This window comes from Rattus norvegicus, chromosome 8 (genome assembly GCF_036323735.1).
Source record: "Rattus norvegicus strain BN/NHsdMcwi chromosome 8, GRCr8, whole genome shotgun sequence".
In the NCBI taxonomy this organism is placed as follows: Eukaryota; Metazoa; Chordata; class Mammalia; order Rodentia; family Muridae; genus Rattus; species Rattus norvegicus.
This window is the reverse complement of record NC_086026.1, coordinates 96,252,373-96,275,094: the sequence shown is the minus strand read 5'-3', so window position 1 is coordinate 96,275,094 and position 22,722 is coordinate 96,252,373. Positions and strand designations below refer to the sequence as shown.

Below are 22,722 nucleotides of genomic sequence, written 5' to 3'. Positions count from 1 at the left end.
TCAAAAACAAAAAGAAAACAAAGAAAGAAAGTAGAATACTAAATAGAGGGGAGTATCTGGACTACCACAAGGAAGGTGAGGAGTGGAGAATAAGTCTTTTATTTAAATGAGAAGTAACATTTGCCTAACACAGTGAATGGAATGAGGTGTGCACTTATGAGGGGCCAATCAGAAGAGAGCATGAAGGAGCGAAGCCAATAAAGTTTAGATCTGAAGCGCTTGAAGGCTCGCCTGTTGAAAGCTTGACCTCCCAACGTATCAGTGTTCAGTGGCCACAAGGTTTTATGGTCCTAAACTCATCAGTGGAGTAGCCCATTGACAGACTCATAGCTCAGTGGATTATTGGGAGAAACGGAAACTGTGAGGGGTGATCCTAGTTAAAGGCACCCCTTGCTCTTAAGCTCTCATTGCTTCCTGACTGCCATGAGACAAACAGCTCTGCCATCTGCTCCTCTCCATAAAATTCAGCTTTTCCTCAGACCCGAAGCAAGAGACCTAAGAGACCACGGACCAGAAAGGCTGAAGCTGGAGATACCATGAACATTTCCTAGGTGCATTTCTGAGGCGCTTTGCCACAGAGACAGTAGGCTGACTAACACACTGATTACTTCATGTCTAAGTGTTTAATAACCCGATTTCCAGGAACAAAATAAACAAAAGGTCTTGGTTTGCAGCATTGGGTAAATATTTTCACTATGACATTTAGCCTGTAATATTTTTGGATTTCCTGTTTCTTTAGTATCCACTGATTAAGAACTTGCTGAAGCGGAATCTGGAAGTATATCACTAAGTCCTACGGGGGATATAAGGACGCTCGCTGCTTTTCAGTGAGATGTGCTGTCCTTGGATAGCTTTAAGGAGGGTGTGGCTCCTTAATCATAGTAAGACACTAAAGTAGAGTCTCAACACAGGACATTCTGATGTCCTTTGTCTGTCCCTTTCCTTTGGTGCACAGTAGTATGGTATAGGCTTATCCCATTTTTTTTTTCTTTCTACTCTGGTCCTGATGTAGTTTTCTCCCAAAGAACCTTACTGTTTTGCTTTTTAAAAACATTCAAAGACATATTCACTGGTTGTGTGGGGCAGCACATGCCTGTGGTCCCAACACTTGGGATTTGGAAGCAAGAGGATCAGGGGTTCCGGGTCATTCTCCACTACATAGCTGAGTTTGAGGCTGGACTGGGATACATAAGCCCTTGTCTGAAAAGGCATGTATGTATGTATGTATGTATGTATGTATATTGTATGTGTGTACAATTACATACTGGAAATCTAGTCTAGGGCCTTGCACAGGCCACTAAATTAAATATTGGGAACTTCTTTTTAAGTAGAAAATTGTCCTTATAGACTAAGATTTGGTGCTGATTGCTATTGGAATGTCATTTCTTTTAGAAATCTGGCACATAGATTACACTGTTGACTTATGCACAAACATTCGTTCTCACCTATTTATAACTTGGTATCTACGTTCATCCTAAACCATGATTTTCATAGAGGTGTGCCTAGTTCTCGTCCACTGCCACAGGGTACATTCTAGCATTCTCCCTTTGTTTCTGCGTAACGGTACTCTTTCACAGTATAAATCCTGGCTTTCATCAGCCTCGTGATGTTTATCTTCCTGGTCAGTCTTCTAAGCAACCAGGCTTCCGTTGGCTCTTTCCTGTTACCTCTTCTCCCCTCCATATGTCGCAACCTTCTTATAGCCTAAGTGTCTTCTTGAAATCTATGGGTGTAAGTTCTAACTCCCCAGAGAGGTGCTGTTAGGAGGCAGGGCCCCTAAGATGAGGGAGGTGCAGGCAGAGAGAGAGAGAGAGAGAGAGACCGAGAGACCCCAGAGCTGCCTTCCTACACATTATCTCAAGGAGGCCATGTGGTTTATGGAACAGCCAGTCCTAGACCATCAAGATCCTCAGAGAAAAATCAATGCAAGAAAACATACACCCGTATTGAATGTGTGTAAACGTTTCTCCCGTGCTGGAGTACAGTGGAGACACACAACGTGCTCGGTTTTGGGTGTTGTGGGCAGTGCAGACAGTGTCTGTGCAGTCCGCTCAGCTCTATGTAAATGGTTGAGTTTTTCAGAGCTGGGAAGCCGAGTCAGCTGAAGCAGGGGCAGTGGGGGCTGCGGTTCTCTGAGGGACATTTCTAATGCTACCCATGCTTCAGAATTGCTGCGGGAGCAGGGTGGACACCAAGCTATATTGTGGCTTCTTTCGGCACAGCCTGTGAGCTAAGAATTGGCCTTTTCTGTTGTTTGGGGGGTTTGTGATTGCTTGAGATAGGCTCTCACTGTAGATCCCGGGCTGGGGGAGAACTCAGGAAACATTTACCCTCTGACTTTTTACAGAAAGCTTGCTGGCATCTGTGTCTCTTTATGAAAAATCTTGATTATCCACTAATAATACTTTGATTTTCTGACTTTGATTCCTGTCTCAGAAGCAAGAGTTAAAAAACATGACCTGAGGATTTCACCTACAACCCTTCGTGCTCTAACCTGGTACAGCTTGTCTCCCAGGGTCTGTTTATGTTTTCCCGGGACAGGGGTTTTAGGGTCTCTATGCTGGGTTAAGATTTTGATCTTGTAAGCTGTGTTCTTTCATCAGAGAGAAGTCATTCACTTGGCTTTTATTTTGTGTTACCAGGGAGCCAGATGAAGGAGGGATGAACCTGGACATATCCGTAACGCCTACCTCTCTTTTGATGAGAAGCCCTGACGGCTGCACCGAGATCCGGCTTCCAGCAGGGGTCAGACTTGCACCTTCCTCGTGCGGCGGGCTGCAGTACATCAGTGGAGATGGTTTACACCTGCGCCTGCGGGCCCAGGCTGAATCCAGCCCACGTGAGTAGAGCAGCAACCCCAAAGGACTTTGACATTCGTTAAATTGAACTTTTCCCAGGCGAAAAGATTGGCAATCACTGACCTGGAAAGGCCGAGAGGTTCTGCAATCTGGATCAGTTCTGCCAGATTTCAGCTGTATATCACTTCCCTTTCTCGAACCTTCACGTCTTTCTTTTAACTTTATGTTTAAAAATATTCTTAGAGGATTTTTTTTAGTGTCGTTGCAAATTTAAACAGAAGGTACAGAGATTTCTCCCAAACCACCTAGTTCATTTCTTTAGTCATAAATGTTCGGCTCACAGATCTGAGGATAAAATTATAAAGCAGTTGTGTGAAACTCGGTTTTAAAACACTCCAGAGATGTGTTTTCGTTCAGGAGACAGGTTAGCGCCCACTAGGTGCGAGCCGTTTGATATGGGTGCTGGGAACACAGAGGCCGAGAAGCCACCAAGCCCTCTGCAAGTGTGGAATCCTAATGGGTGGGAACAACAGATGCTGACCAGATAATTAAGTGCAGAGTAATGCCGTGGGGAGTGACTGAGTTGAGTGAAGGCCACCCTGAAGGTGTGACAGTTTGAGCAGTGGATTATCCCGGCCATGAAGAGGCCATTCTAAGATGGGACAGTACATGGAGATGACCCACAGTTTCGTGGGAGGCATAGTCTGTTGTTGTGGTTGGACGGTTGTAACTGTAGTGCTGTGGCAGTGTGATTCTGGATCATCGCATCTCTTACGTGCTAGGCGAGGCTAACAGCCTTGGGAGAAACCGTGTGATACTTGCTTGTCTCTAGGACACCTTGAGGCCTCATTACTGAGCCGTCTGTAGGTAGCCCTTCATCAGAACCATGTGGAGTCTGGAGGTGGGGACAACAGGGAAGACGCCTGTAAAAGATGTAACACTATTCCCCTGGCTTTTGAAAGGCAGAAGAAGGTTGGGGATTTAGCTCAGCGGTAGAGCGCTTGCCTAGGAAGCACAAGGCCCTGGGTTCGGTCCCCAGCTCCGAAAAAAAAAAAAAAAAAAAAAAAAGAAAAAAAAGGCAGAAGAAGATGTGTGTGTGTGGGGGGAGTCACTTTTTTTTTTTTTTTGACTAAGAGTAATTTTGCTAATGTTGGGAATTAATGAATGGCTAAAGTATGTGGAATCAATTTTAGAAATAAGGGACAGGAAAAATAGAGATGTCATGTGACATCTGGTATACATTTGGAATGACACTAAATTCTGAAAAGCAGGACAAGGTCACTGGGATAGAAAAATAGACAATCGCCCCCCCCCCCCAACTACATCCCTTCTAGGACGGAGGGGAGACAGACAGATCTTTGCTCCCCCCACTGCACCCCGTTCTAGGACGGAGTGAGCCGGACAGATCTTGCTCCCTCCACTGCACCCCGTTCTAGGACGGAGGGGAGACAGACAGATCTTTGCTCCCCCCACTGTACCCCGTTCTAGGACGGAGGGGAGACAGACAGATCTTTGCTCCCCCCACTGCACCCCGTTCTAGGACGGAGTGAGCCGGACAGATCTTGCTCCCTCCACTGCACCCCGTTCTAGGACGGAGGGGAGACAGACAGATCTTTGCTCCCCCCACTGTACCCCGTTCCTGGATGGAGGTGAACCGGGCAGATCTTTGCTGTTATCATTTTCCCTGGTAGCACAGCAGAGACTTCCTGTTGAGTGTGGAAACTGGCAGAAGACAGGCATAAATGTTTCCTAAGAGTGAGGATAGAGAATGGAGACCTCCAGGGACAAAGAATTTGGGCTTGTGGCCCAGTCCTAGTCTGTAACTGAATAATTTTCAACATTTTCAGTTAATGAGCAACATTTAATATTTTAACTGGGGACAAAATAAATCCACTGCTGTGTGCTGGTTTGCATATTGTGTGTGTTTGTCGGAGTTTTTCTTTGTGATTTTGAAACATTTTGTTCAAATACCTGAAAAGGGAACTTTCAAAGCCTGTTCTATGGTGCATGAAAGCTGTGTAAAGCAGATTCCTCCATCTTTGATTGTTTAGGACTTTTTTGCATAATAGGTGGGGGATAAGCATTTGCCGCATGAATGACAATCAGGTAGGTGAATACTGGTGTGCACTGGAATTTAAATACTGTAGGTAGTAACTTGAGATTTTTAGCATTAATTGTGTCTCGGGGGTTTTCAAGCCTTGCCTTTTCAGCTGTGAGAAGTACCATGCATTCAGGAGAAATCCTGATACACATCACCCTGGCACACTGTTACGAGGTTAACGTAGGTGAAGGGTGTGACCTTTTGTGTGCCCGACTTGACCTGGTGATACATCTCCCCAAGCAGCAATCATGCTTATCCGGGATTCCGCACTTGACCCAGTGGCCAGCAGAGGGCAGTGTTCCACTGGAAACGGATTCGTTCTGGCTTGCACATTGGCGGGCTCACCTAGGTCCTCTTTATGGGCGCTCAGCGTTAGAGACTAATACTGTTTATTTAACCTCCGTGCAGCAGGGATTTGTGTAGATACTAAGAGATTAACTGCAGAATTTTTTTAATTGCCAGGACTTAAACTTTCTGGCATCTGGAAAAGCATCTTAATGCACATACGAAACAACACCAGGCAGATCCTGTTGCTCACCTCTAATAACTAGGACTTCATTTCTTCAATTAGGTTTTTGTATAGACTAATAATACAGTTTTTTTTTTTTTAAATAAGACTTTTTCTCATTCACGATACGACCTCAGAAATGGGGGGAATGCTAGAGAGGTGGCTCAGTGGTTAAGAGCACTGACTGCTCTTCCAGAGGTCCTGAGTTCAAATCCCAGCAACCATCAAATCCCAGATGGTGGCTCAACCATCTGTAATGAAATCTGAAGCCCTTTTCTGGTGTGTCTGAAGACAGCTACAGTGTACTTATATATAATAAATAAATAAATCTTTAAAAAATTAATTAAAAAAATAAGGGGTTGGGGATTTAGCTCAGTGGTAGAGCGCTTGGTCCCCAGCTCTGAATAAAAGAAAAAAAAATTAATTAGAAATGGGGGGAACAGCGATCCAATGGCACTGAGTGGAAATCCACATTTTCCCCATAGCTCTCAGTGTCTCCCCTCCCTCTCATGCCCGTTTCCCACAACTTCTTCAGACACTGAATTTTGCTCATGGGTGAGGAAACTCTTGAGAGCCTTGCATTCCTTGGATCTGCTCCACAGAGACCCGTCTGGCCATCCGTTTTGCTGGCTCATACTGTCTTATGTGCAGGGATGGGCATAAAACGTAACCATAAAAAATGAAAAAGCCAGACTTGAACTTAAATTTTGGCAATCCATACCTACTCATTGTTAATATAGAATTTCTTGTATTTATAGAATGAGAGAAGGAACTCGACAGTATGTTCCATGGTAATCTAGGGCAGCTCCTGGCTCAGGAAATCTAAGCAAAATCTGTTGGTTTGGGAAACACTTGGCAATGCTTGCTTCTGGTTGAGTCTTTGGATAGTTCTAATTAAGCCTGTACTTGGGAGTACATCGTAAACAGTGTGTATTGCTGGTAATTTCTTGTGCTAGCAAGCTCTTTAAATATGATTATTTGTTCCGCACCGCTAAGACTTGCTGTTTTGTTGTTTTCCTTCAGAGCCGATTTCAGGGTTTAATCAAAGCTTGCAAGCCCAAGAATGTTGCTCATTTTATTGCCAGTCCTGTGGTGAAGTCACGATAAAGGACAGGTAAGAAATGCGTTCAACTCTGATTAAACTGTGCCTCGTGGTGGTTTCTGGGAGTAATTACCGAGGGAACTCGAGAGCCTTAAAGTAAGAGCCAAGTTAGTGTCACTTGTCACCATGATGCTGGAGCAGAACAGGCGTCTGGTCTGAGGGAGGAGGCTGTTTAACGGTGGAAGAGCTGGGCCCCATCACCGAGCAGAGAGCCATGGAGTTGGTCTCTTGTGTGTCCCTTTTGTTCTGAGGGTGTGTGAGGGTTTCCATGGTGAGTGAATTTCTTACCTGTAGAAGTTGGGCAGCGGGCACTTTATTTGAGCTAGTTCAATCAGGGTCTTTCTAAAACCCATTTCCTAGTTCCTCTGCTTATTAGATGGAGCATGTGGAGCAGGCATTAACCTTTTCTCAGTGATTAGGTTAATCTTGTAACCGGCGCTGGGGATGTGCCATAATTACCCTATGGAGAAGGGAAGGGCTCTTGGCTATTTCCTTAGCATTCCCAAGTCGTCGTCGTCCTCCTCCTCCTCCTCTTCATCCTCCTCCTCTTCATCCTCCTCCTCCTCTTCATCATCATCCTCCTCCTCTTCATCCTCCTCCTCCTCCTCTTCTTCATCCTCCTCCTCCTCCTCTTCATCCTCCTCCTCTTCATCCTCCTCCTCCTCCTCTTCATCCTCCTCCTCCTCCTCTTCATCATCCTCCTCCTCCTCTTCATCATCCTCCTCCTCCTCTTCTTCATCCTCCTCCTCCTCCTCTTCATCCTCCTCCTCCTCCTCTTCATTGTCCTCCTCCTCCTCTTCATTGTCCTCCTCCTCCTCTTCATTGTCCTCCTCCTCCTCCTCTTCATCGTCCTCCTCCTCCTCTTCATCGTCCTCCTCCTCCTCTTCATCATCCTCCTCCTCCTCTTCATCCTCCTCCTCCTCTTCATCCTCCTCTTCATCATCATCCTCCTCCTCCTCTTCATCCTCCTCCTCCTCTTCATCCTCATCCTCCTCCTCTTCATCATCCTCCTCCTCTTCATCATCCTCCTCCTCCTCCTCTTCATCCTCCTCCTCTTCATCCTCCTCCTCCTCCTCTTCATCATCCTCCTCCTCCTCTTCTTCATCATCCTCCTCCTCCTCTTCATCCTCCTCCTCCTCCTCTTCTTCATCATCCTCCTCCTCCTCTTCTTCATCATCCTCCTCCTCCTCTTCATCCTCCTCCTCCTCCTCTTCTTCATCCTCCTCCTCCTCCTCATCCTCCTCCTTCTCCTCTTCTTCCTCCTCCTCTTCCTCCTCCCCTTTCTCCTCTTCCTTCTCTCTTTTTTTTTTTTACCTCTTCCTCAAGTCAGCTTTCTGGTTTATTGGACATAAATGCTTCCTCTGAATTTCCAGCTTCTAGTGGCTCATGTAGAAGACGGACGAAAACATTATTACTGTTAGCAGTATCTGAAGGAAGAATTGAGTATTCCTTGATGGCTTTTTTAAGTTAGGTGCTTGGGACAAGCAAATGATGCTTCCTTTCTGAGGCCTGCTCCTCTACTATGTCCTTGATGGTACGATGGCAAACCTTTGCCTGGTAGATGTCTTCTGCTCCCCATACATAGTCATCAGTCATTGCAGCCATTCATTTCCTTTAGAGCTGATGTCATCTTCTCCCGCCTACTGTCACCCCACCTAATGACACCTTGTCAACAGCCTTCTACCTGCTCAGCCTTCTTCTGGCTCCGGCCTGTGCAGATGCACTCCCCCACCACCGAGTAGGTCTTCCAAAGCCCAGTTCTTCCTGGATGGAGTGCTGGAATCCTTTGCATATCATGGCAGCTCCCCTGTACTCCCTGCCATTTCGGTTGCTCCTTTAGCCTCCTCCCTCCTTGCCAAGCTCATGAGTATCACAGGGCCTGGTCACGAGCGTGTGTTCCATAGCTTCACTGGCTTTTCTGAATCCTATCTTTACGGGATATCCCCAACCTGAACGATACTCCCTTTCCTGAATGCTACTCCACCCTCTCTTCCTCCCTGGTTAGTTACCACCTACCATCTCCGCTGACATAGCCTTCCCTTGTCTTGAGACTTGGGACATAGCAAGCCTTGTCTCCCTCCTGGGTTGCATTAGGTACTCTCCTGAGGTCCCTTTGCCTGTCTGCACACACTGTGGGCTTGAGGAATGGGAATAGCCGCTCTGACTTCCACACCTCTGCTTTCTTGATTGTATAGTATAGAGGGGTAGTCAGCAATGACAAGAGTTTCCATCCACCATTCACTATCCCAGTGATCTGGGATACGTTATTTAACCATTGTCTTCCACAATGTCTTTATTGAGAAAACGTAGCCAAAAATAGGACTTACCTCAAAGTGCTGTTGATAGGATCTGATGATTCAAGTGTTTCTAGCAGTGCCTGGTGTACGGGGTAAGCATTCACCATTCACTAGTAGCTATTGCAGTAATTATCGTTCTTACCACGTCCCCCAGCATGGCGCCTAGAGAAAAAGTGAATTCTTAGTAAGTTTTGCTGGGTTGGATGGAGTAAAGCTAGGTGTGTTTACTTTGGCTTCCCACTATCCTTTCTTGCTTGCCTCCTGATCTCGGCAGGGTTGCCAGCAGATGAGCTGGTGCAAACGCGCCCTCAAGACTTAAGGAGGTTACACACAGAGCTTTGAACGATTGGCATGAGTAAGAAACAAAGAGGTCTTAAATCTACACAGAGGAAGTTGCTCCGAACGTGCGCCGGAGGCAGACCCACTTCTGAAAGAGCTAAGAGAGCTCTGAATTCTGGTCTTCTCTCAGTCTGTTGCAGGCTCTAGTTTAATTCTCAGATGAAGTTTCTGAAACGTCTCATCCTGGGCCACATGCAGTGATCCGGAAGTAATGGCAGGAACAGTTACATTCTTGGTTGGTGCCGTGACAGAGGGAAAATGCTGATTTCCTATTCCCTGGTAGTGGTGCTTTGTTGGGAGAGGGCCTCACTCCAGTGCCTGTCACTCCCATCTAGGACTGGGACCTTCTGCTTTGTGTCAGACCTGCCTGTGACTCTACAGTTGGGACCGGGAGGGTGTGGGGTTGATGGTGAAAGAGAGCTGTCTTTCTCCTTGACTGTCAGGAGGCCTTCCTCCCCACCCAAGAATTGAACAGGGGTGTGAATTTCGACTTTTCTCACTGAGAGGACAGCGAACCTGTTTGTACCACCTTAGCTTCTTCTAGCAAAGCCTTCTAATGATTCATATTTTCCAAACGTACCAAGAGAGCTAAGCAGTGTAACACCTACAACAGAGGAAATGCTCAACAAGCTTGTTAATTGGTTTTATTGATTCCTTCTCCCCTTTCCAGATTGCTTTTTTATTAGTAAACTAGATAGTCCTTTATTAGTAAGCTAGCAAATTATCTGGTCTACTGTCCCTTGCGGTTGAGTAGCTGTCAGAGTGAGATGAGGAATGCTGGCCATCTCCCCACCCTTGCACAGCACACCTCTGTATCTAGCCTGTGGGTGTGTCTCGGGCAGCACAGATCTGCAGTACCTCAAGGTTTACATTCATCTCCAGCTTAGACAACGTAACCCCCTACTCTGGATGGGCTTCCTCCGTCTCTGCTCCTGGGTCTCACACTCGACTGTTGAAACCAATCCCAGAATTCTGCTCTTTCCCCTCAGTGACCACTTCCACATGGTTGGTAAGGACCACTTTGGTACTTGAAAAGAAATCAAGGCAAGCAGTGTTTCAAGCAACCTTACACGTGTTCTCACTAATGTCAATGAATTGTATACAGCATTCTTAGCAAGGTCCATAGGATTATCGACTTCTTTCTTGTAAGCTTTTTTTTATTATATTTTTTTAAAGATTTATTTATTTATTTTAAGTATGTGAGTACACTCTTGCTGTCTTCAGACACGCCAGAAGAGGGCATCAGATCTCATTACAGATGGTTGTGAGCCACCATGTGGTTGCTGGGATTTGAACTCAGGACCTCTGGAAGACAAGCCAGTGCTCTTAACCACTGAGCCATCTCTCCAGCCCCCTCTTTTATTATATTTATAATGTGCATGTGTGTATCCATGTGTGGGAATATGCAGCTGTGAGTGCAGTTGCCGATAGAGTCCAGAAAAATTGTCAGATGCCCTGGAGTTGGAGTTAAAGGTAGCCTGTATGGCATGGGTGCTGGGAGGTGGGCTCCTGTCATCTGTGAGAGAGGCAGGCTCTGAACCTTTTGAGCCATCTCTTAAGCTTAGGCCTTCTTCTAGTAATAAGTTACTTAGTGTTAGATGATGGCATTATTTCCCTTAAGTTACTTAGTGTTGGGGGCATTATTTCCCTTGTCTGTAAAATGAAGAAGTTGGGCTAAAGAAAACTATAAGAGCTCCTTTAGCATGAAACTCCTGATCAATGAAATTCAAGAGCTTTGGGCCCATGTGATTCATAAGTATCCTAGTTCAAGGCTAACACATGCTCTATTCTTTCCTTTGGAATGAGGAAGATTCTTTTTTCAAAGAAAGTCCAGAAGGTAGGAAGACATTGAGTTGGAAAGACTCGTTAATGGCTTAATTGTCAGCCCCAGGGTACCTGAAATCTGTGAATTATGATAGCCAGTGTCATTACTGAGGGCTTTGTGTTCCCAGTCAGTTTGATTTGGTTGCCTAATAATTAATGACACCTTGGGTTTTTTGTTTGTTTTTGTTTGTTTGTTTTTACAAGACAGTTCCTCAAGTTACAATTCTTTAGTCCAATTTCTCCTATAAAATTTGTCTGAATATGTGCATTTTTGACTATATTCTTGTTGAAACCAAACAGTTCATCCTATCAGGCAACAACTGATACATTTTTCTTTTCTTGTAAATAGTCTAACAAACAGCCAGAGGTCATTGTGTTTGGATTTTGTTATGCCTTCTAGAAATAGACTCATGTCAGACTAGAATGACATCAGTAGCCAAACAGATTCCTCCACCCACACTGTCTGTGGCACTGTCCTGAGGTTCTCGGACCAGACCCTCCTGTCGCCCACATTGGTAATGCTTGGTGTCAGCTCCAAGCTCGTGGAGCACACTGAACTCTAGGAGAACAGCGGGCAGGGCTTTGTGGAAACAGATGTCAAGGCATCCAACTGCTTGCGGGAGTCACTTGGCAGATCAGTTCTAATTGTAGCTGAAAATCGTCTTGTGCATATAATCACTTGTTTATAATAGGAACAAGTAGATTAAAAAATAGAGTCAACTGTAGATACATTATGGAGCTCATGCTTTGCATGTACAACCTATGTTCAATCCCCATCATCTTACTCCCCTCTCCCCAAACAATAATGTTTTATAAACTGGCCTACTGGCAATTGTATTAGTTAGAGTTCTTTAGAGTCACAGAACATATGGATAGTCTCTATATAGTAAAGGAAATTGTTATGATGATTCACAGTCTGTTGTCCAACAATGGTCAGCTGTGCATGGGAGGTCTAAGGATCTAGTAGTTGCTCAGTCCCTCAAGACCAGTAGATTCCAACAGATGTGCTAGCAAATAAATGCAAGCAGACGAAGAAGATCGAATCTTCCTTCTTCCAATGTCCTTATGTGGTCTCCAGCAGAAGGTGTGGCCCAGATTAAAAGTGTATATTACCATGCCTGGATCTGGGACTTGTTTTGTCCCAGGCTGACCTTGAACTCAGAGATTTCCTTGCCTTAGTCTCCTGGGATTCATAGCCACTTTGCCTCAAGATCTCCACGCCAAGATCCAGGTCAGAAACTTGTATCTCCCAGCTTCAAGATCTGGATCCCAGGTGAGCCCTCCAATTCTGGATTGTAGTTCATTCCAGATCTAGTCAGGTTGACAACCAGGAATAGCCATTACAGTAACATTACATAAACTTTGGAATACAGTTGTATATTACAGATTAATCATGGAAAATATAGATAAAGAATAGAATGTAGAACTAGTTTTATAAAGCTGGTAGCCTACTTGATAGATGTTACTTAAATTTACTAAAGTTCTGGTAGCTGTATTTCGAGCTTTAATATTTGATATTTTTCTTGCATTCTTTAATATTCCGTTGGTTATAATCCAATCTATAAAAAGCACTATATTATTTCCATTAATGAGAAACTGACTTCAAAGTTAAGGGATATTTCTTTCCACACATGCTTAAGTGTCAAAACCTCTCATCAATTGCTTTTGTTAAAGTCATATGTTACATGTCATTGTTTTCCAAAAATTTATGCTCCAACTGCATAAAAAATAAGTAGCAAACTTTAACTTATTGTAAACATGTATTGTTTCTCACAGAACTTTAGGTTTAGGAAAACCCAAGCTACTATTTCTCTTCCTTTCCTTCCAGCAGATTTTTGCCAGGTTAAATTAAAAAAAAAAAATGTGTTCTATTTTGAACACTTCTTGGGAAATAGATGGTAGCAAACATCAGAAAATTTTCTACTGTAAAACCCTTTTAATTTTGCAATAAGTTGTGAATTATGCACTTCTTTCTGATGTCTTCTGTACATGGTTAAAGGATCCATCATTGCCACATGGGGTCAAGTTAACTTTGAGCTCTCCTGTTTTGTATTAATGTGCATCAGCTCTCTCTGGTCTTTGTGCAGTTTCATTTCTCTGATCATGCATGGTTCTTTGACATCCTGTCTTTTTTCATTGCACTCTGAGGTTCTGTACGGGCTCTGTAGGCACAATGTCAGGAGACAGAGAATCTCAATGGAGAAGATCCAGGAACCTGTGTATAGCCTAACTCCTGCTCTCACTTCTTAAAACACTGGGATGCTCTGACCTGTCTTTGGGATCAAGTCCTATCCTTTCCAAACAAGTAACTCCCCATAGAAGGCGTGATCATTCAACTGCTCAGCCTTTACCACTGGCCTGTGTTGCCAGGGAGGTGAATGTATTCCAAAGGAAATGGTGGTTTTAGAGCCAAAAGGACCTGGGTAAAGACCTCTAATTCTGTTGGATTTGTGAAGATTATTTCATACTCTGAAGCCCCATTTCCCTCCTCTGTGACGAGAGCATTGTTCTCTTTAGCTCATAAAGTGTCTTGAGCATGAAATATGGTGAGGTGTGTGCAGTGTCACCACGGGTCTTATTTAGTGCTTCTACACGAGTACGCTCACAGGATTACTATAGGACACATTCATTACTGGCTAGGCAGCATCAAGAATTCCCCTCGCATGGGCTCTGCTACAGTCCGCGCGAGTGATGGTTCACATTCTCCTTGGGGGACTCTGGTCTCCCCATGTGATATAGTTCCAGGTACAGAGCACGAGATTCACATCAGGTAGACACAGTTGCTGCTTTGTCTCAGAAGTATCTCCTGCCCTAATCAGACAGTCTTTCACCATAGTCCTTTAATTGTGGCTTTTAAGGTTTTACCAGGGTGACAGCATTCAGGGAAGTTCAAAGCATGCATTCTTACCAGATGTGTGCAGCTCATTCACAGATCTTCCTGGTAAGGTGCAAGTCACCAATCATGGATTGTTTTTTTACCGTAAGCAGTGTTGTCTAGCAATCCATGTGATGCCTAGGATCATACCTGGTTTCCAGGGTAACGAAGCTAGGTGGTTTTTCCAAAGGTCAGGTACTCAGGCAGCAAGGGAAAGGGTTTGTTAATCCTTGTACCTACCCCAGGATGCAGCAGATCCAGCCGGAAGCCTCACATGTCAGACTTACTAAAATTTACTACTTCAGGAAATATTATGGAGTGTGTCAAGCAGTAGGAGTACGGCACGGAGACAAAGAGATGTTGTTTCTTTATGTTGTTTCTTCCAGTGCCCTAAATTCCTTTCATTGCCCGGGGAACTCCAGTTTTCTTACATGTTACTCGCTCTCTAAAGTTGATAAACGGGACTATGTCTTTAGTCCTCTCTGTCTATTCACCCCGTATTCATGGACTGGTTTGGGAGTACCCCGAATCCCTTAAAAATAAAGTGTAGATTCTGTGTTTCCATGGGAATGTATGGTTGAGAAGGGAGCTGACGCTTTCTTCATGTTTTCAATGGGATCTATACTGTCTCCCTCCCCGTCACTACTCTATTAGGAGCTTTCTTACACATGCCTTTGCTCCCTGAGTGTAGTCTAGACTCCCTTCCTGAGTACTTTCAGAAGGAAGAGACTGTGTATATGTGCTTGGATGGTGGATATCATGCCAGCGTATTGCCCATCTCTTAGCAAACTCTCAGAAATGTGTGTTGATAGAATCACCCGTGGTACCTCCCTTAGCTCTGCAGTCAAAACGATGCCGGGGGTGCCCCCTTTGAGTCAGCATTCCTGTTCCCAGTTCTGTCCTGTAGAGTTACAAATTAAATGGCTTAACACTTCCAATCTGTCATTGCCATTTTTTTTTTGATACTCATAGATGATTGCGAGAATCTAAGAAAAATGACTAATATGACGGGAGGGGGAAAGAATAAAAAAAAATCAGGCTAATGGAAACGACATACTCAAATATTAAATATTTTAACTCTGGTCTTCTAAATACATACGAATTTTTTGTGTTTTACAGTAGGGGTGACCTTAATCAAAACATCGAGGTTACCATTACCAGCTGGTAACCTTGGTTATCAAGTTATGAAATGCATGCATATCTCTGGGTGTCTTCTTGGGCCTTAGGCCTCTTATGTATGCATGCAGTCTGTGTGTGTGTCTTCTCAGGGCACAGACCTGCATTTGTGCATGCAGTATCCGTGTGTGTCTTCCCAGGGAACATGTCTCTCAGGCATGCATGCAGTGTCAGACTGTGTCCTGTTAGGGTACAGACCAGCCATACCTGCATGCAGTGTCTCAGGGCATAGGCCCCTCATGTGCACATGCAGCATTCATGGAGAGGGTGGTCACTAGAGCTCTGTCACGTCTGTTACAGTCACGGATTTGTGTAGGCAGCAAAGGGAGGCTTCCGCCTTCTTCCTGCTTGTTTATGTTGTAAGAGACACTGTCTGTATTGAGCATACATTACTTTCATAATTGGGGGAAATTGACGCTGCAAGCGTGTGGCTAATGAGCCCCCTTCATCTTTCCTGCTGACTTAATTAAGAAAATGTTGCATTTTGTATAGTGAAAAGGAGATAACTTTTTCTTCTTTCCACTAGGAAGCTCCTCAGGGTGCTCCCCCTGCCCAGTGAGAACTGGAGCGCTCTGGTTGGAGAGTGGTGCTGTCATCCCGACCCCTTCGCTAATAAGCCTCTCCATCCACGGGAGAATGACTGTTTTGTTGGGGATTCTTTCTTTTTAGTGAATTCGAGAAGTGATTTGGAGCAGGTAAGAGTTGTACTGATGTCTTAGATTGGTTAAAAAAAAAAAATCTTTTCAAAATACACGCAAGCTTAGAGATTGATTTAGATCCCAGTTTCCTTGCTTTTAATTCAGGGTTTGTGGGAGAGCTTGCTCTTAAAAGTCCAAATTCATTATTTTTAACTGCTTCCATTCTCCAGTCTTTTAGATAAAGGAAGACCTGTAAACTCAAGCAGCCAGCAGGGCCTGGAAGAATGTTCTTGCATGGATTTGGGAGTGATATCATTTCCCACAGCAAATGCCCTCCTTCAGGGCAGTATAATCCACATTATAATCTGTGCATTTTAATCTCGAAAGTCTTAGTAAAAGCTCAGGCTGTCCACTTTGCAATTAGACCCAGGTATCTTTCTGTGTTTGCCCAAGGTCTAGACTTTCACTGATGTTGGAAAAGTAGATTTCATCAGAGAAAAAGGAAAAGGATCAGAGGAGCAAGGCGAGGCTAAGCTACGGGGTCTCCACGGCTGCTTAGCAGATCGGAGTCACATGCTCTCCTTATCCGTTTGTCTTACGGAGAAGGCAGCTTCCTCTCATCTCCAAAATAATAAGTGGTTCACTCCTCTTTAAGAGGATATCAACAGGTGTTGGTATGGTCCTTATAAGGGGTTCTTGCCCAGATGGCCAGTCAATAGCAATATAATGTAAAACATCCAGAAAACCATTTGTTTCAATGGTGATCCTTGCTGGGAGGAACGGAAGTGTCGCATTTTTCAGTTTCAGTTAGAATAAAAGCTGCAGCACGTGGTGGCTGGACAGCTGGAGGCCACAAGCTAGCTTAAAAGAACATTGTGAAGAAGATGAAGGGGAAGGGGTCATATACCCAGATTTCCATGACTTACAGGTTCTTAGTGCCTCCTCTTGCTGCAGAAAAATCCATTTGTCTGACTCACTGTAAAGTGCCTAAGCACTCTGTCTTTTTAACAGATGAATGACTAGAAGTTAATATAGATTAATGTCATAGATTCAAATGTATATTTTCATCTAAACTTAGGTAACTTGTGTCCATGTGCTTTCATTTTTTATAACTAAGCCACCTACGTACAAAGTTTTTGAAGGCATGAGTGGAAAAGCAATGGGGAAAGAATTAAGAAGAAAATGGAGTTTCTCTTTCTGGATAAACTGTGACAAAATATACCCTCCACTCTTCAATTGTCACTTAGATTAGGCCCTTTTAAGGAATTTCTTGTCCTGGTAAATGGTAGTCCTGTACTTTGTATATTAAAGGAGGATTCTTATATTTAGTCATTACAGTTCTCACCGTTAGGGGACTGTGGGAAGTTGCTGTCATGACAAGGTGCTAGTGACAAGATTGTTTTCAAGTTGGTCTGGATGGAAGTCTCACTTTAATTGCATATTGTCGCAGTTGAAAGAGTGCCTGTGACCAAAATAGTAACATAAATTTGGAGCCACTGCTTAAACGCTGCTCTCAAGGCTCCGGTGGGAACAAGACTGCTCTGTGCTATTGAAAACCTATTCCTCATATCACTCGGTCTAGCTAGCCATCCAGCCGGGTTTGGAAATGTCACATGGCAACACCACATTCTAATGGTATCTCTTGGGAAACATTTGTGTGTGTGTGTGTGTGTGTGTGTGTGTGTGTGTGTGTGTGTGTGTGTATGCGAGACAATATCAAGGGTCCTTAGAAATTGAAACAACACAAAAGAAAAAGAAAATAAAATCCCGGACAGGATGTTAATCCAGCTCTCGGAGCACACTGCCATCTCTCAGATATATTGATTTAATTAGCCCTCAACAGTGTCTTTCTTTGAGGTTTGCTCTGTAGCATTCCCACAGTGTTAGGCGGTTTCATTACACAACTTTGTCTTGTTATTTTCTTGAAGCTTAGCTAGAGAAAAAAAATGCCTTGCCAAATGGAGCTTGTATTTAAACAGAATCAACGCGCTGGAGTACTTTAATTAAAAAGGTCGGAGTTTGAAACCAGCGCAAACATAGAGCCTCACATGCTCTCGTTCCTCTATCCCTTCTTGTATTTATAGTATTGTATTTGTGCCTCATTAATGCAGCAGAATGCATTTCTATTTTCAAAAGCCCGCTGCTGAAGCCAGTGTTCTGATTCACTTGTCATTCTGATATTTTCTGGGCATCCCAACATATTGAATATTTTACATCTTATAATGGGATAATAAAGGTGGACCTCAATTGTCCATAAAAGTCATGATATGGTTCAAAATTTAGGAAACATAAGCTAGGCATGCAAGTCATTATGCCTATGGTCCTAGCTACAGTGGAGAAGAGACCCAGATAGGAGGATGTCTGAGTTCAGGAGTTCAAAGCCAGCCTGAGGGACATAATAAAACCTCATCTTGTAAAAACAACAAAGACTTACACAATAGAGCCACACTTCATTTTATTTTTGAAAAGAAGCAAAATTGAATTTGGAGTGATTACGACTGGAAGGTATGGCCAAGACTGGCTTCGTCTTTTACATTTTACGGGGCGCTGATTCTACAATTTTTGTGAAATCCATAGTATTCCTTTTGTGAAATCCATAGTATCTATCTAATAATACACTGATCATCTTAATTACTGTGCACATTTCATTTGCCTCTATTTTCTTGCTCAAGTGATTAAAAGCAAATTATAGTATTGTATCATTTTCTCCTATGTGTTTTAGTATATGTGTAGGTCAAAAAATGGAGACAAAAATATTACTACAACTAGCATTGTCATGCCTAATAAAATCGGCCATATACAAGTCATTAATTTTTAGTAGGTTTATTTGAATCAAAATCCACATATTTGGTTGGGATGGTTTGCTTTTTATTGATAAATCCTGATTGTTCATTTCTTATAACGATAAATAAACAAGCAAAAGAATACTTTGCCTATTGAATTGAAAGATAAAACAGTGGCCACAGAAATGACTTGGCAGTTTAGAATGCTTTTTGCAGATGACCCAAGTTTAGATCTTATCCAGGTAGCTTAAGACTGTCTGTAATTCCTTCTCCAGGGAATTCAGCACCCTCTTCTGGCCTCCATGGGCACGCGCATGCATACACACACACACTCACACACTCACAAAATCCCATTTTCTGGTCTGAGTAAAATAAAATCTTTTCTAGCTTTGGTATTCCAGTAAAATCCTTCATTTACAGTCTACTTATACAATATGGCAGATGGCATCCTTTAGAAACAAATAGCTTTAATATTAATTTGAGGCTGGATCGGTATTTTGACTCTTAGCCTGAGCCTGGGGATCTCGGCCTTTCTGGGCATGAACAGTTTGGCGCTTCCCTTGGTTCAGGGTGTGGCTCTATTGCTTCTGGTGGGAATGACTTTGTCCAGTTAGCTGATGTGGCAAAGCCCTGCACTTGCTCTCTGTGTTGTGCTAGACTTAAGATGGCTAACAGCAAGACATGGTACCACCTGTGGGCCTTGCTTGGGGACTGTGCCTTGTTAATGCTGGAGCCTGTATGAGCAGGCTTGAAGGGATTACATTTAGTAGTTTCATTAGCTGGGAATTGTAGAGAAGGATCAGAGGAGCTTATTAAGTTCTGAAGCTAGAGAAAAATGTCTAGGTTTTGAGTTACTGAAGGCACTCACCTCAGGAGTCCTTGTGGAGAGCAGCCATTGGGCATTTGTGGGTTTCTATTAACAGTGGACTTAAATCTGGGTGACATAGTGAGTCATAGAGACCCCGTAGGACCTGTATAGTTGCCTTCTCTAACCTTAAACTGATGTAAGGTGTGTGTTTTTTTCTATTATCATTTTTCCTTCATTTTTATGTGTATGGTGTTCTGCCTGTACATATGTCTGTTTAGCCTGTTTGTGCAGGCCCTCGTAGAGACTAGAGGAGTTAGAGATGTCTGTTAGCCACCATGTGGGTGCTGAGGATTGGATCCAGGTCTTTTGGAAAAGAAACCAGTTCTCTTAATCACTGAGACATCTTTCCAACCCCAAGACAGGTATTTGTTTTTTAACTTCTTCATGTAACTTGCTTGGACCTGCTTGGGCCCAGTCATGTAGATACCACATATATCTGATAACAGATTGCTGCTGTGCACCCTACCTCTGACTTGGTGGGTCAGGTGATACTCAGCTCATGATGGGCAGCTCAGGTCATGTGGTAACTTGTTGGCACATTGTCATATCTTCTGTTTCCACTAAGGCCCAGTAGCAGGCCAAGAGCTGTCTTTTAAAGGGAAAATGGTTGTCTGTAGACGGTGGAAGCACATTTCTCCTAAGTCCCAAAAGTGTCTTCTGTGATTGACCCACAGGGGCTGCCAAAGGCTCCAAGCAGCTTTCCTGTCTGTCACGGACACCTCATGTACCATTGGATCTGCTGACCACCAAATGGTAGAGCAGTCTGCACAGTGGCCCAGAGTTGATAAAAAACACTTCTGGTTTAGGCCCCACTCAAAGCTAGCGGCTTTCGAGTCTTTTGATGTATGGGCTTGAGTAACACACCCAAGTCAGGAACGTACCGTCTCCAGAATCCATATAGGCCTCTAAGCATCATGCTTCTTTCTTCGTAGTGGGAGGGTCCAGACATAATAACTTATCCTTTACCTTTGAAGGAATATTTCTGTATTGTCCACATGACTATACTTCTAGAAACTTCACTGAGGTAGAAGGCCACTGAATTTGTACCTAGGGAGGTCAGAAGTAGACTTTGATTCCCTGACGTTGGAATTCCCTGAGATTGGAGTTACATATGGTTGAACACTGCCACGTGGGTGCTAGGAATCAAACCGAGGTCCTCTGGAAAAGCAACCAGTGCTCTTAGCCACTGAGCCTTCTCTCTAGCCTCTCCGCCTATTTTTAAATTAAGTTTTTATTTTATTTTTAGTCAAGGTCTCACTCGTTGTGTTACCCGAGGTAATCTAGAACTTGCTATGAAGCCCGGGCTTCATAAATGTTGGGATTCTAGGTATATTACACCACGTCAGCTCCCTTAGCTCACTTCTTTATGACATCTACCACATTCTGATATGTCGATGCATGAAGAGCACTATGTAGCTTTAATGAGGAACCACTGTGGGGCTCCAAAAGTACATTCTTTTTTTTTTTTTTTTTTTTTTTTTTTGGTTCTTTTTTTTTCCGGAGCTGGGGACCGAACCCAGGGCCTTGCGCTTCCTAGGTAAGCGCTCTACCACTGAGCTAAATCCCCAGCCCAAAAGTACATTCTTTAATGATGAGATGAATGCAGACGTTTAAGCAATATCCTGCTGACTTTGGAGTTTTGAAGTTTGAGAATGTTTGAGGAATTGGTCTCACTACCCATCTCTACAGTTACAGTGCATATCTTAAATGGAATAAATAGAATTACATGAACAGCTGAGGTATTTTTAGCTTCTGAATTATGGGTGGCTATGATTTGTAGGTTGCTTTTACATAAATTATACTGGCCGCAGAGTTGGCGTATGAGATAAAACTCCAATCCTTATGTATCCTGTACACTCTTGAGTTAGGGTAAGCCATCGACCACTGCTTTGTCACCCGCCCGTCTGCCCACTCTTTAGAAGTATAAAGTACTTGTTCTGATGATTGGGCAATGTTAGGATTGCCAAGAAGTGACTAGGATTGTAAAAGTCAATCTGTGTCTTATTCTGTCTTTGGACAGGAGAGAAATGATCTCTGTGCCTGTGAATTATGCACACCAGCTAAATGTATTCCTATATTTACTCGAGGGCAGAGTAGAATGTAAAGTTCAATGTATACCTGGGGGACTATGCTAAAATTATATATTCCTTTGAAGAAAAGTTGAATGACATTTAAATGACATTTTTCTGTTCTACAGGAACCAAAAGCAAATACCAAAGTCATTTGTAAGCGTTGCAAGGTAATGTTGGGAGAGACCGTATCATCAGGTAGGAATTTCACAACACAAGGCTGAAATGACCACCCTCCCACTTAAAAGTCAAACAGATTTTATAGTCAGTACGTAGGAAAGGCACATAATTAATTTATTTGATAGAATGGATGGTTCAAAATCAGAAACCACCTAATGCTTCACCCAGCGTGCCAATGTGTTTGTGCATTCTGACCTTTACACGTGCTAGTTAGCATTGGGAAGCTGTGGGCTGTCTTTAGTGTTCCATGCACTCTTTGTAGTGTCTACTGAGTGCCAACGTAAGGAAGGCTGGAGCCTTTTTCTTAGCACAGTTCCCCAGTCTAAAGAGTTACTGGGCAAAGGTGGAAAAGGTGCTGCTCTCGACTGCCGTCTGTCTCAGGACCCTGCTTTGGTGTGGGAAGTGGGAGGGGCTTGTGGAATTTTCAGGAAACGCATTCTGGGTTTTACACTTTGTTCCGTATTCTTTATTTTTATTTTTCATGACGACTTTTAAATTTTATTGTGTGTGCGTGAGTGTTTTGCCTGCCTACATGCACGGGCACCAGATGAGTGCCTAACGCCTTCAGAAGTCAAAGGAAGGCATCTGATTCCCTGGAGTTGGAATTACAGATGGTTGTGAGCCCTGATGTAGGTGCTGGGAATTGAACCTGGGACCTCTTAACCACTGGGCCATCTCTCTAGCCTTCCTCTAATTTTTGTTTCTTTGTTTTGTTTTACTTAAGATTATTATCTGTATATGCATATGCACAGGGGTTGTGGAGGTCAGAGGACAGCAGTGTGGATCTGAGTCACTCACTTTTCTACCTGTACACAGTTTCTAGGCATCAAAGTCAGGTTGCTGGATTTGCCTGGAAGCGCCCTTACTGGCCCACGGCTTTGTGCCTCGCCTTTTTCTCAGTGGTATTACACTTGCCATACACTCTCTGTTACACTGCTTTACAATAGAACCATGAAGACTTTGGTAATTAAAACTAAAGATACAGTTTAAAATATCTAAAGAGCCACATTTTTATCAGGGGCGAATCATCACTTTTTAATATAATTAATTAGAAGATTTAACTTAAGCTGTGTATTTAAGGGATAGTGGTTTTTGTGTATTTCTTTTGATCATTGTAATCTTACTAGCAGTTCCTTTGTCTGAGTAAATGAAGAAAGAAGCATG

General features: G+C 43.5%; 1 protein-coding gene across 9 annotated transcripts in view; it reads left to right on the top strand.

Moving 5' to 3' along the window:
* Ube3d (ubiquitin protein ligase E3D) overlaps positions 1-22,722 on the top strand; it is a 167,514-nt gene that overhangs the window by 18,028 nt on the left and 126,764 nt on the right. For 7 of the 9 annotated variants that reach the window (XR_005487834.2, XR_005487832.2, XR_005487831.2 and 4 more), the window contains 4 exon segments: positions 2,643-2,839; positions 6,431-6,521; positions 15,547-15,715; positions 21,507-21,576. Coding sequence is in view for 5 of the 9 variants with exons in the window: in XM_063265560.1 (XP_063121630.1) it covers positions 2,643-2,839; positions 6,431-6,521; positions 15,547-15,715; positions 21,507-21,576 (527 nt within the window). In the remaining 4 variants the exon portion in view is untranslated. 9 annotated transcript variants of the gene reach the window in all.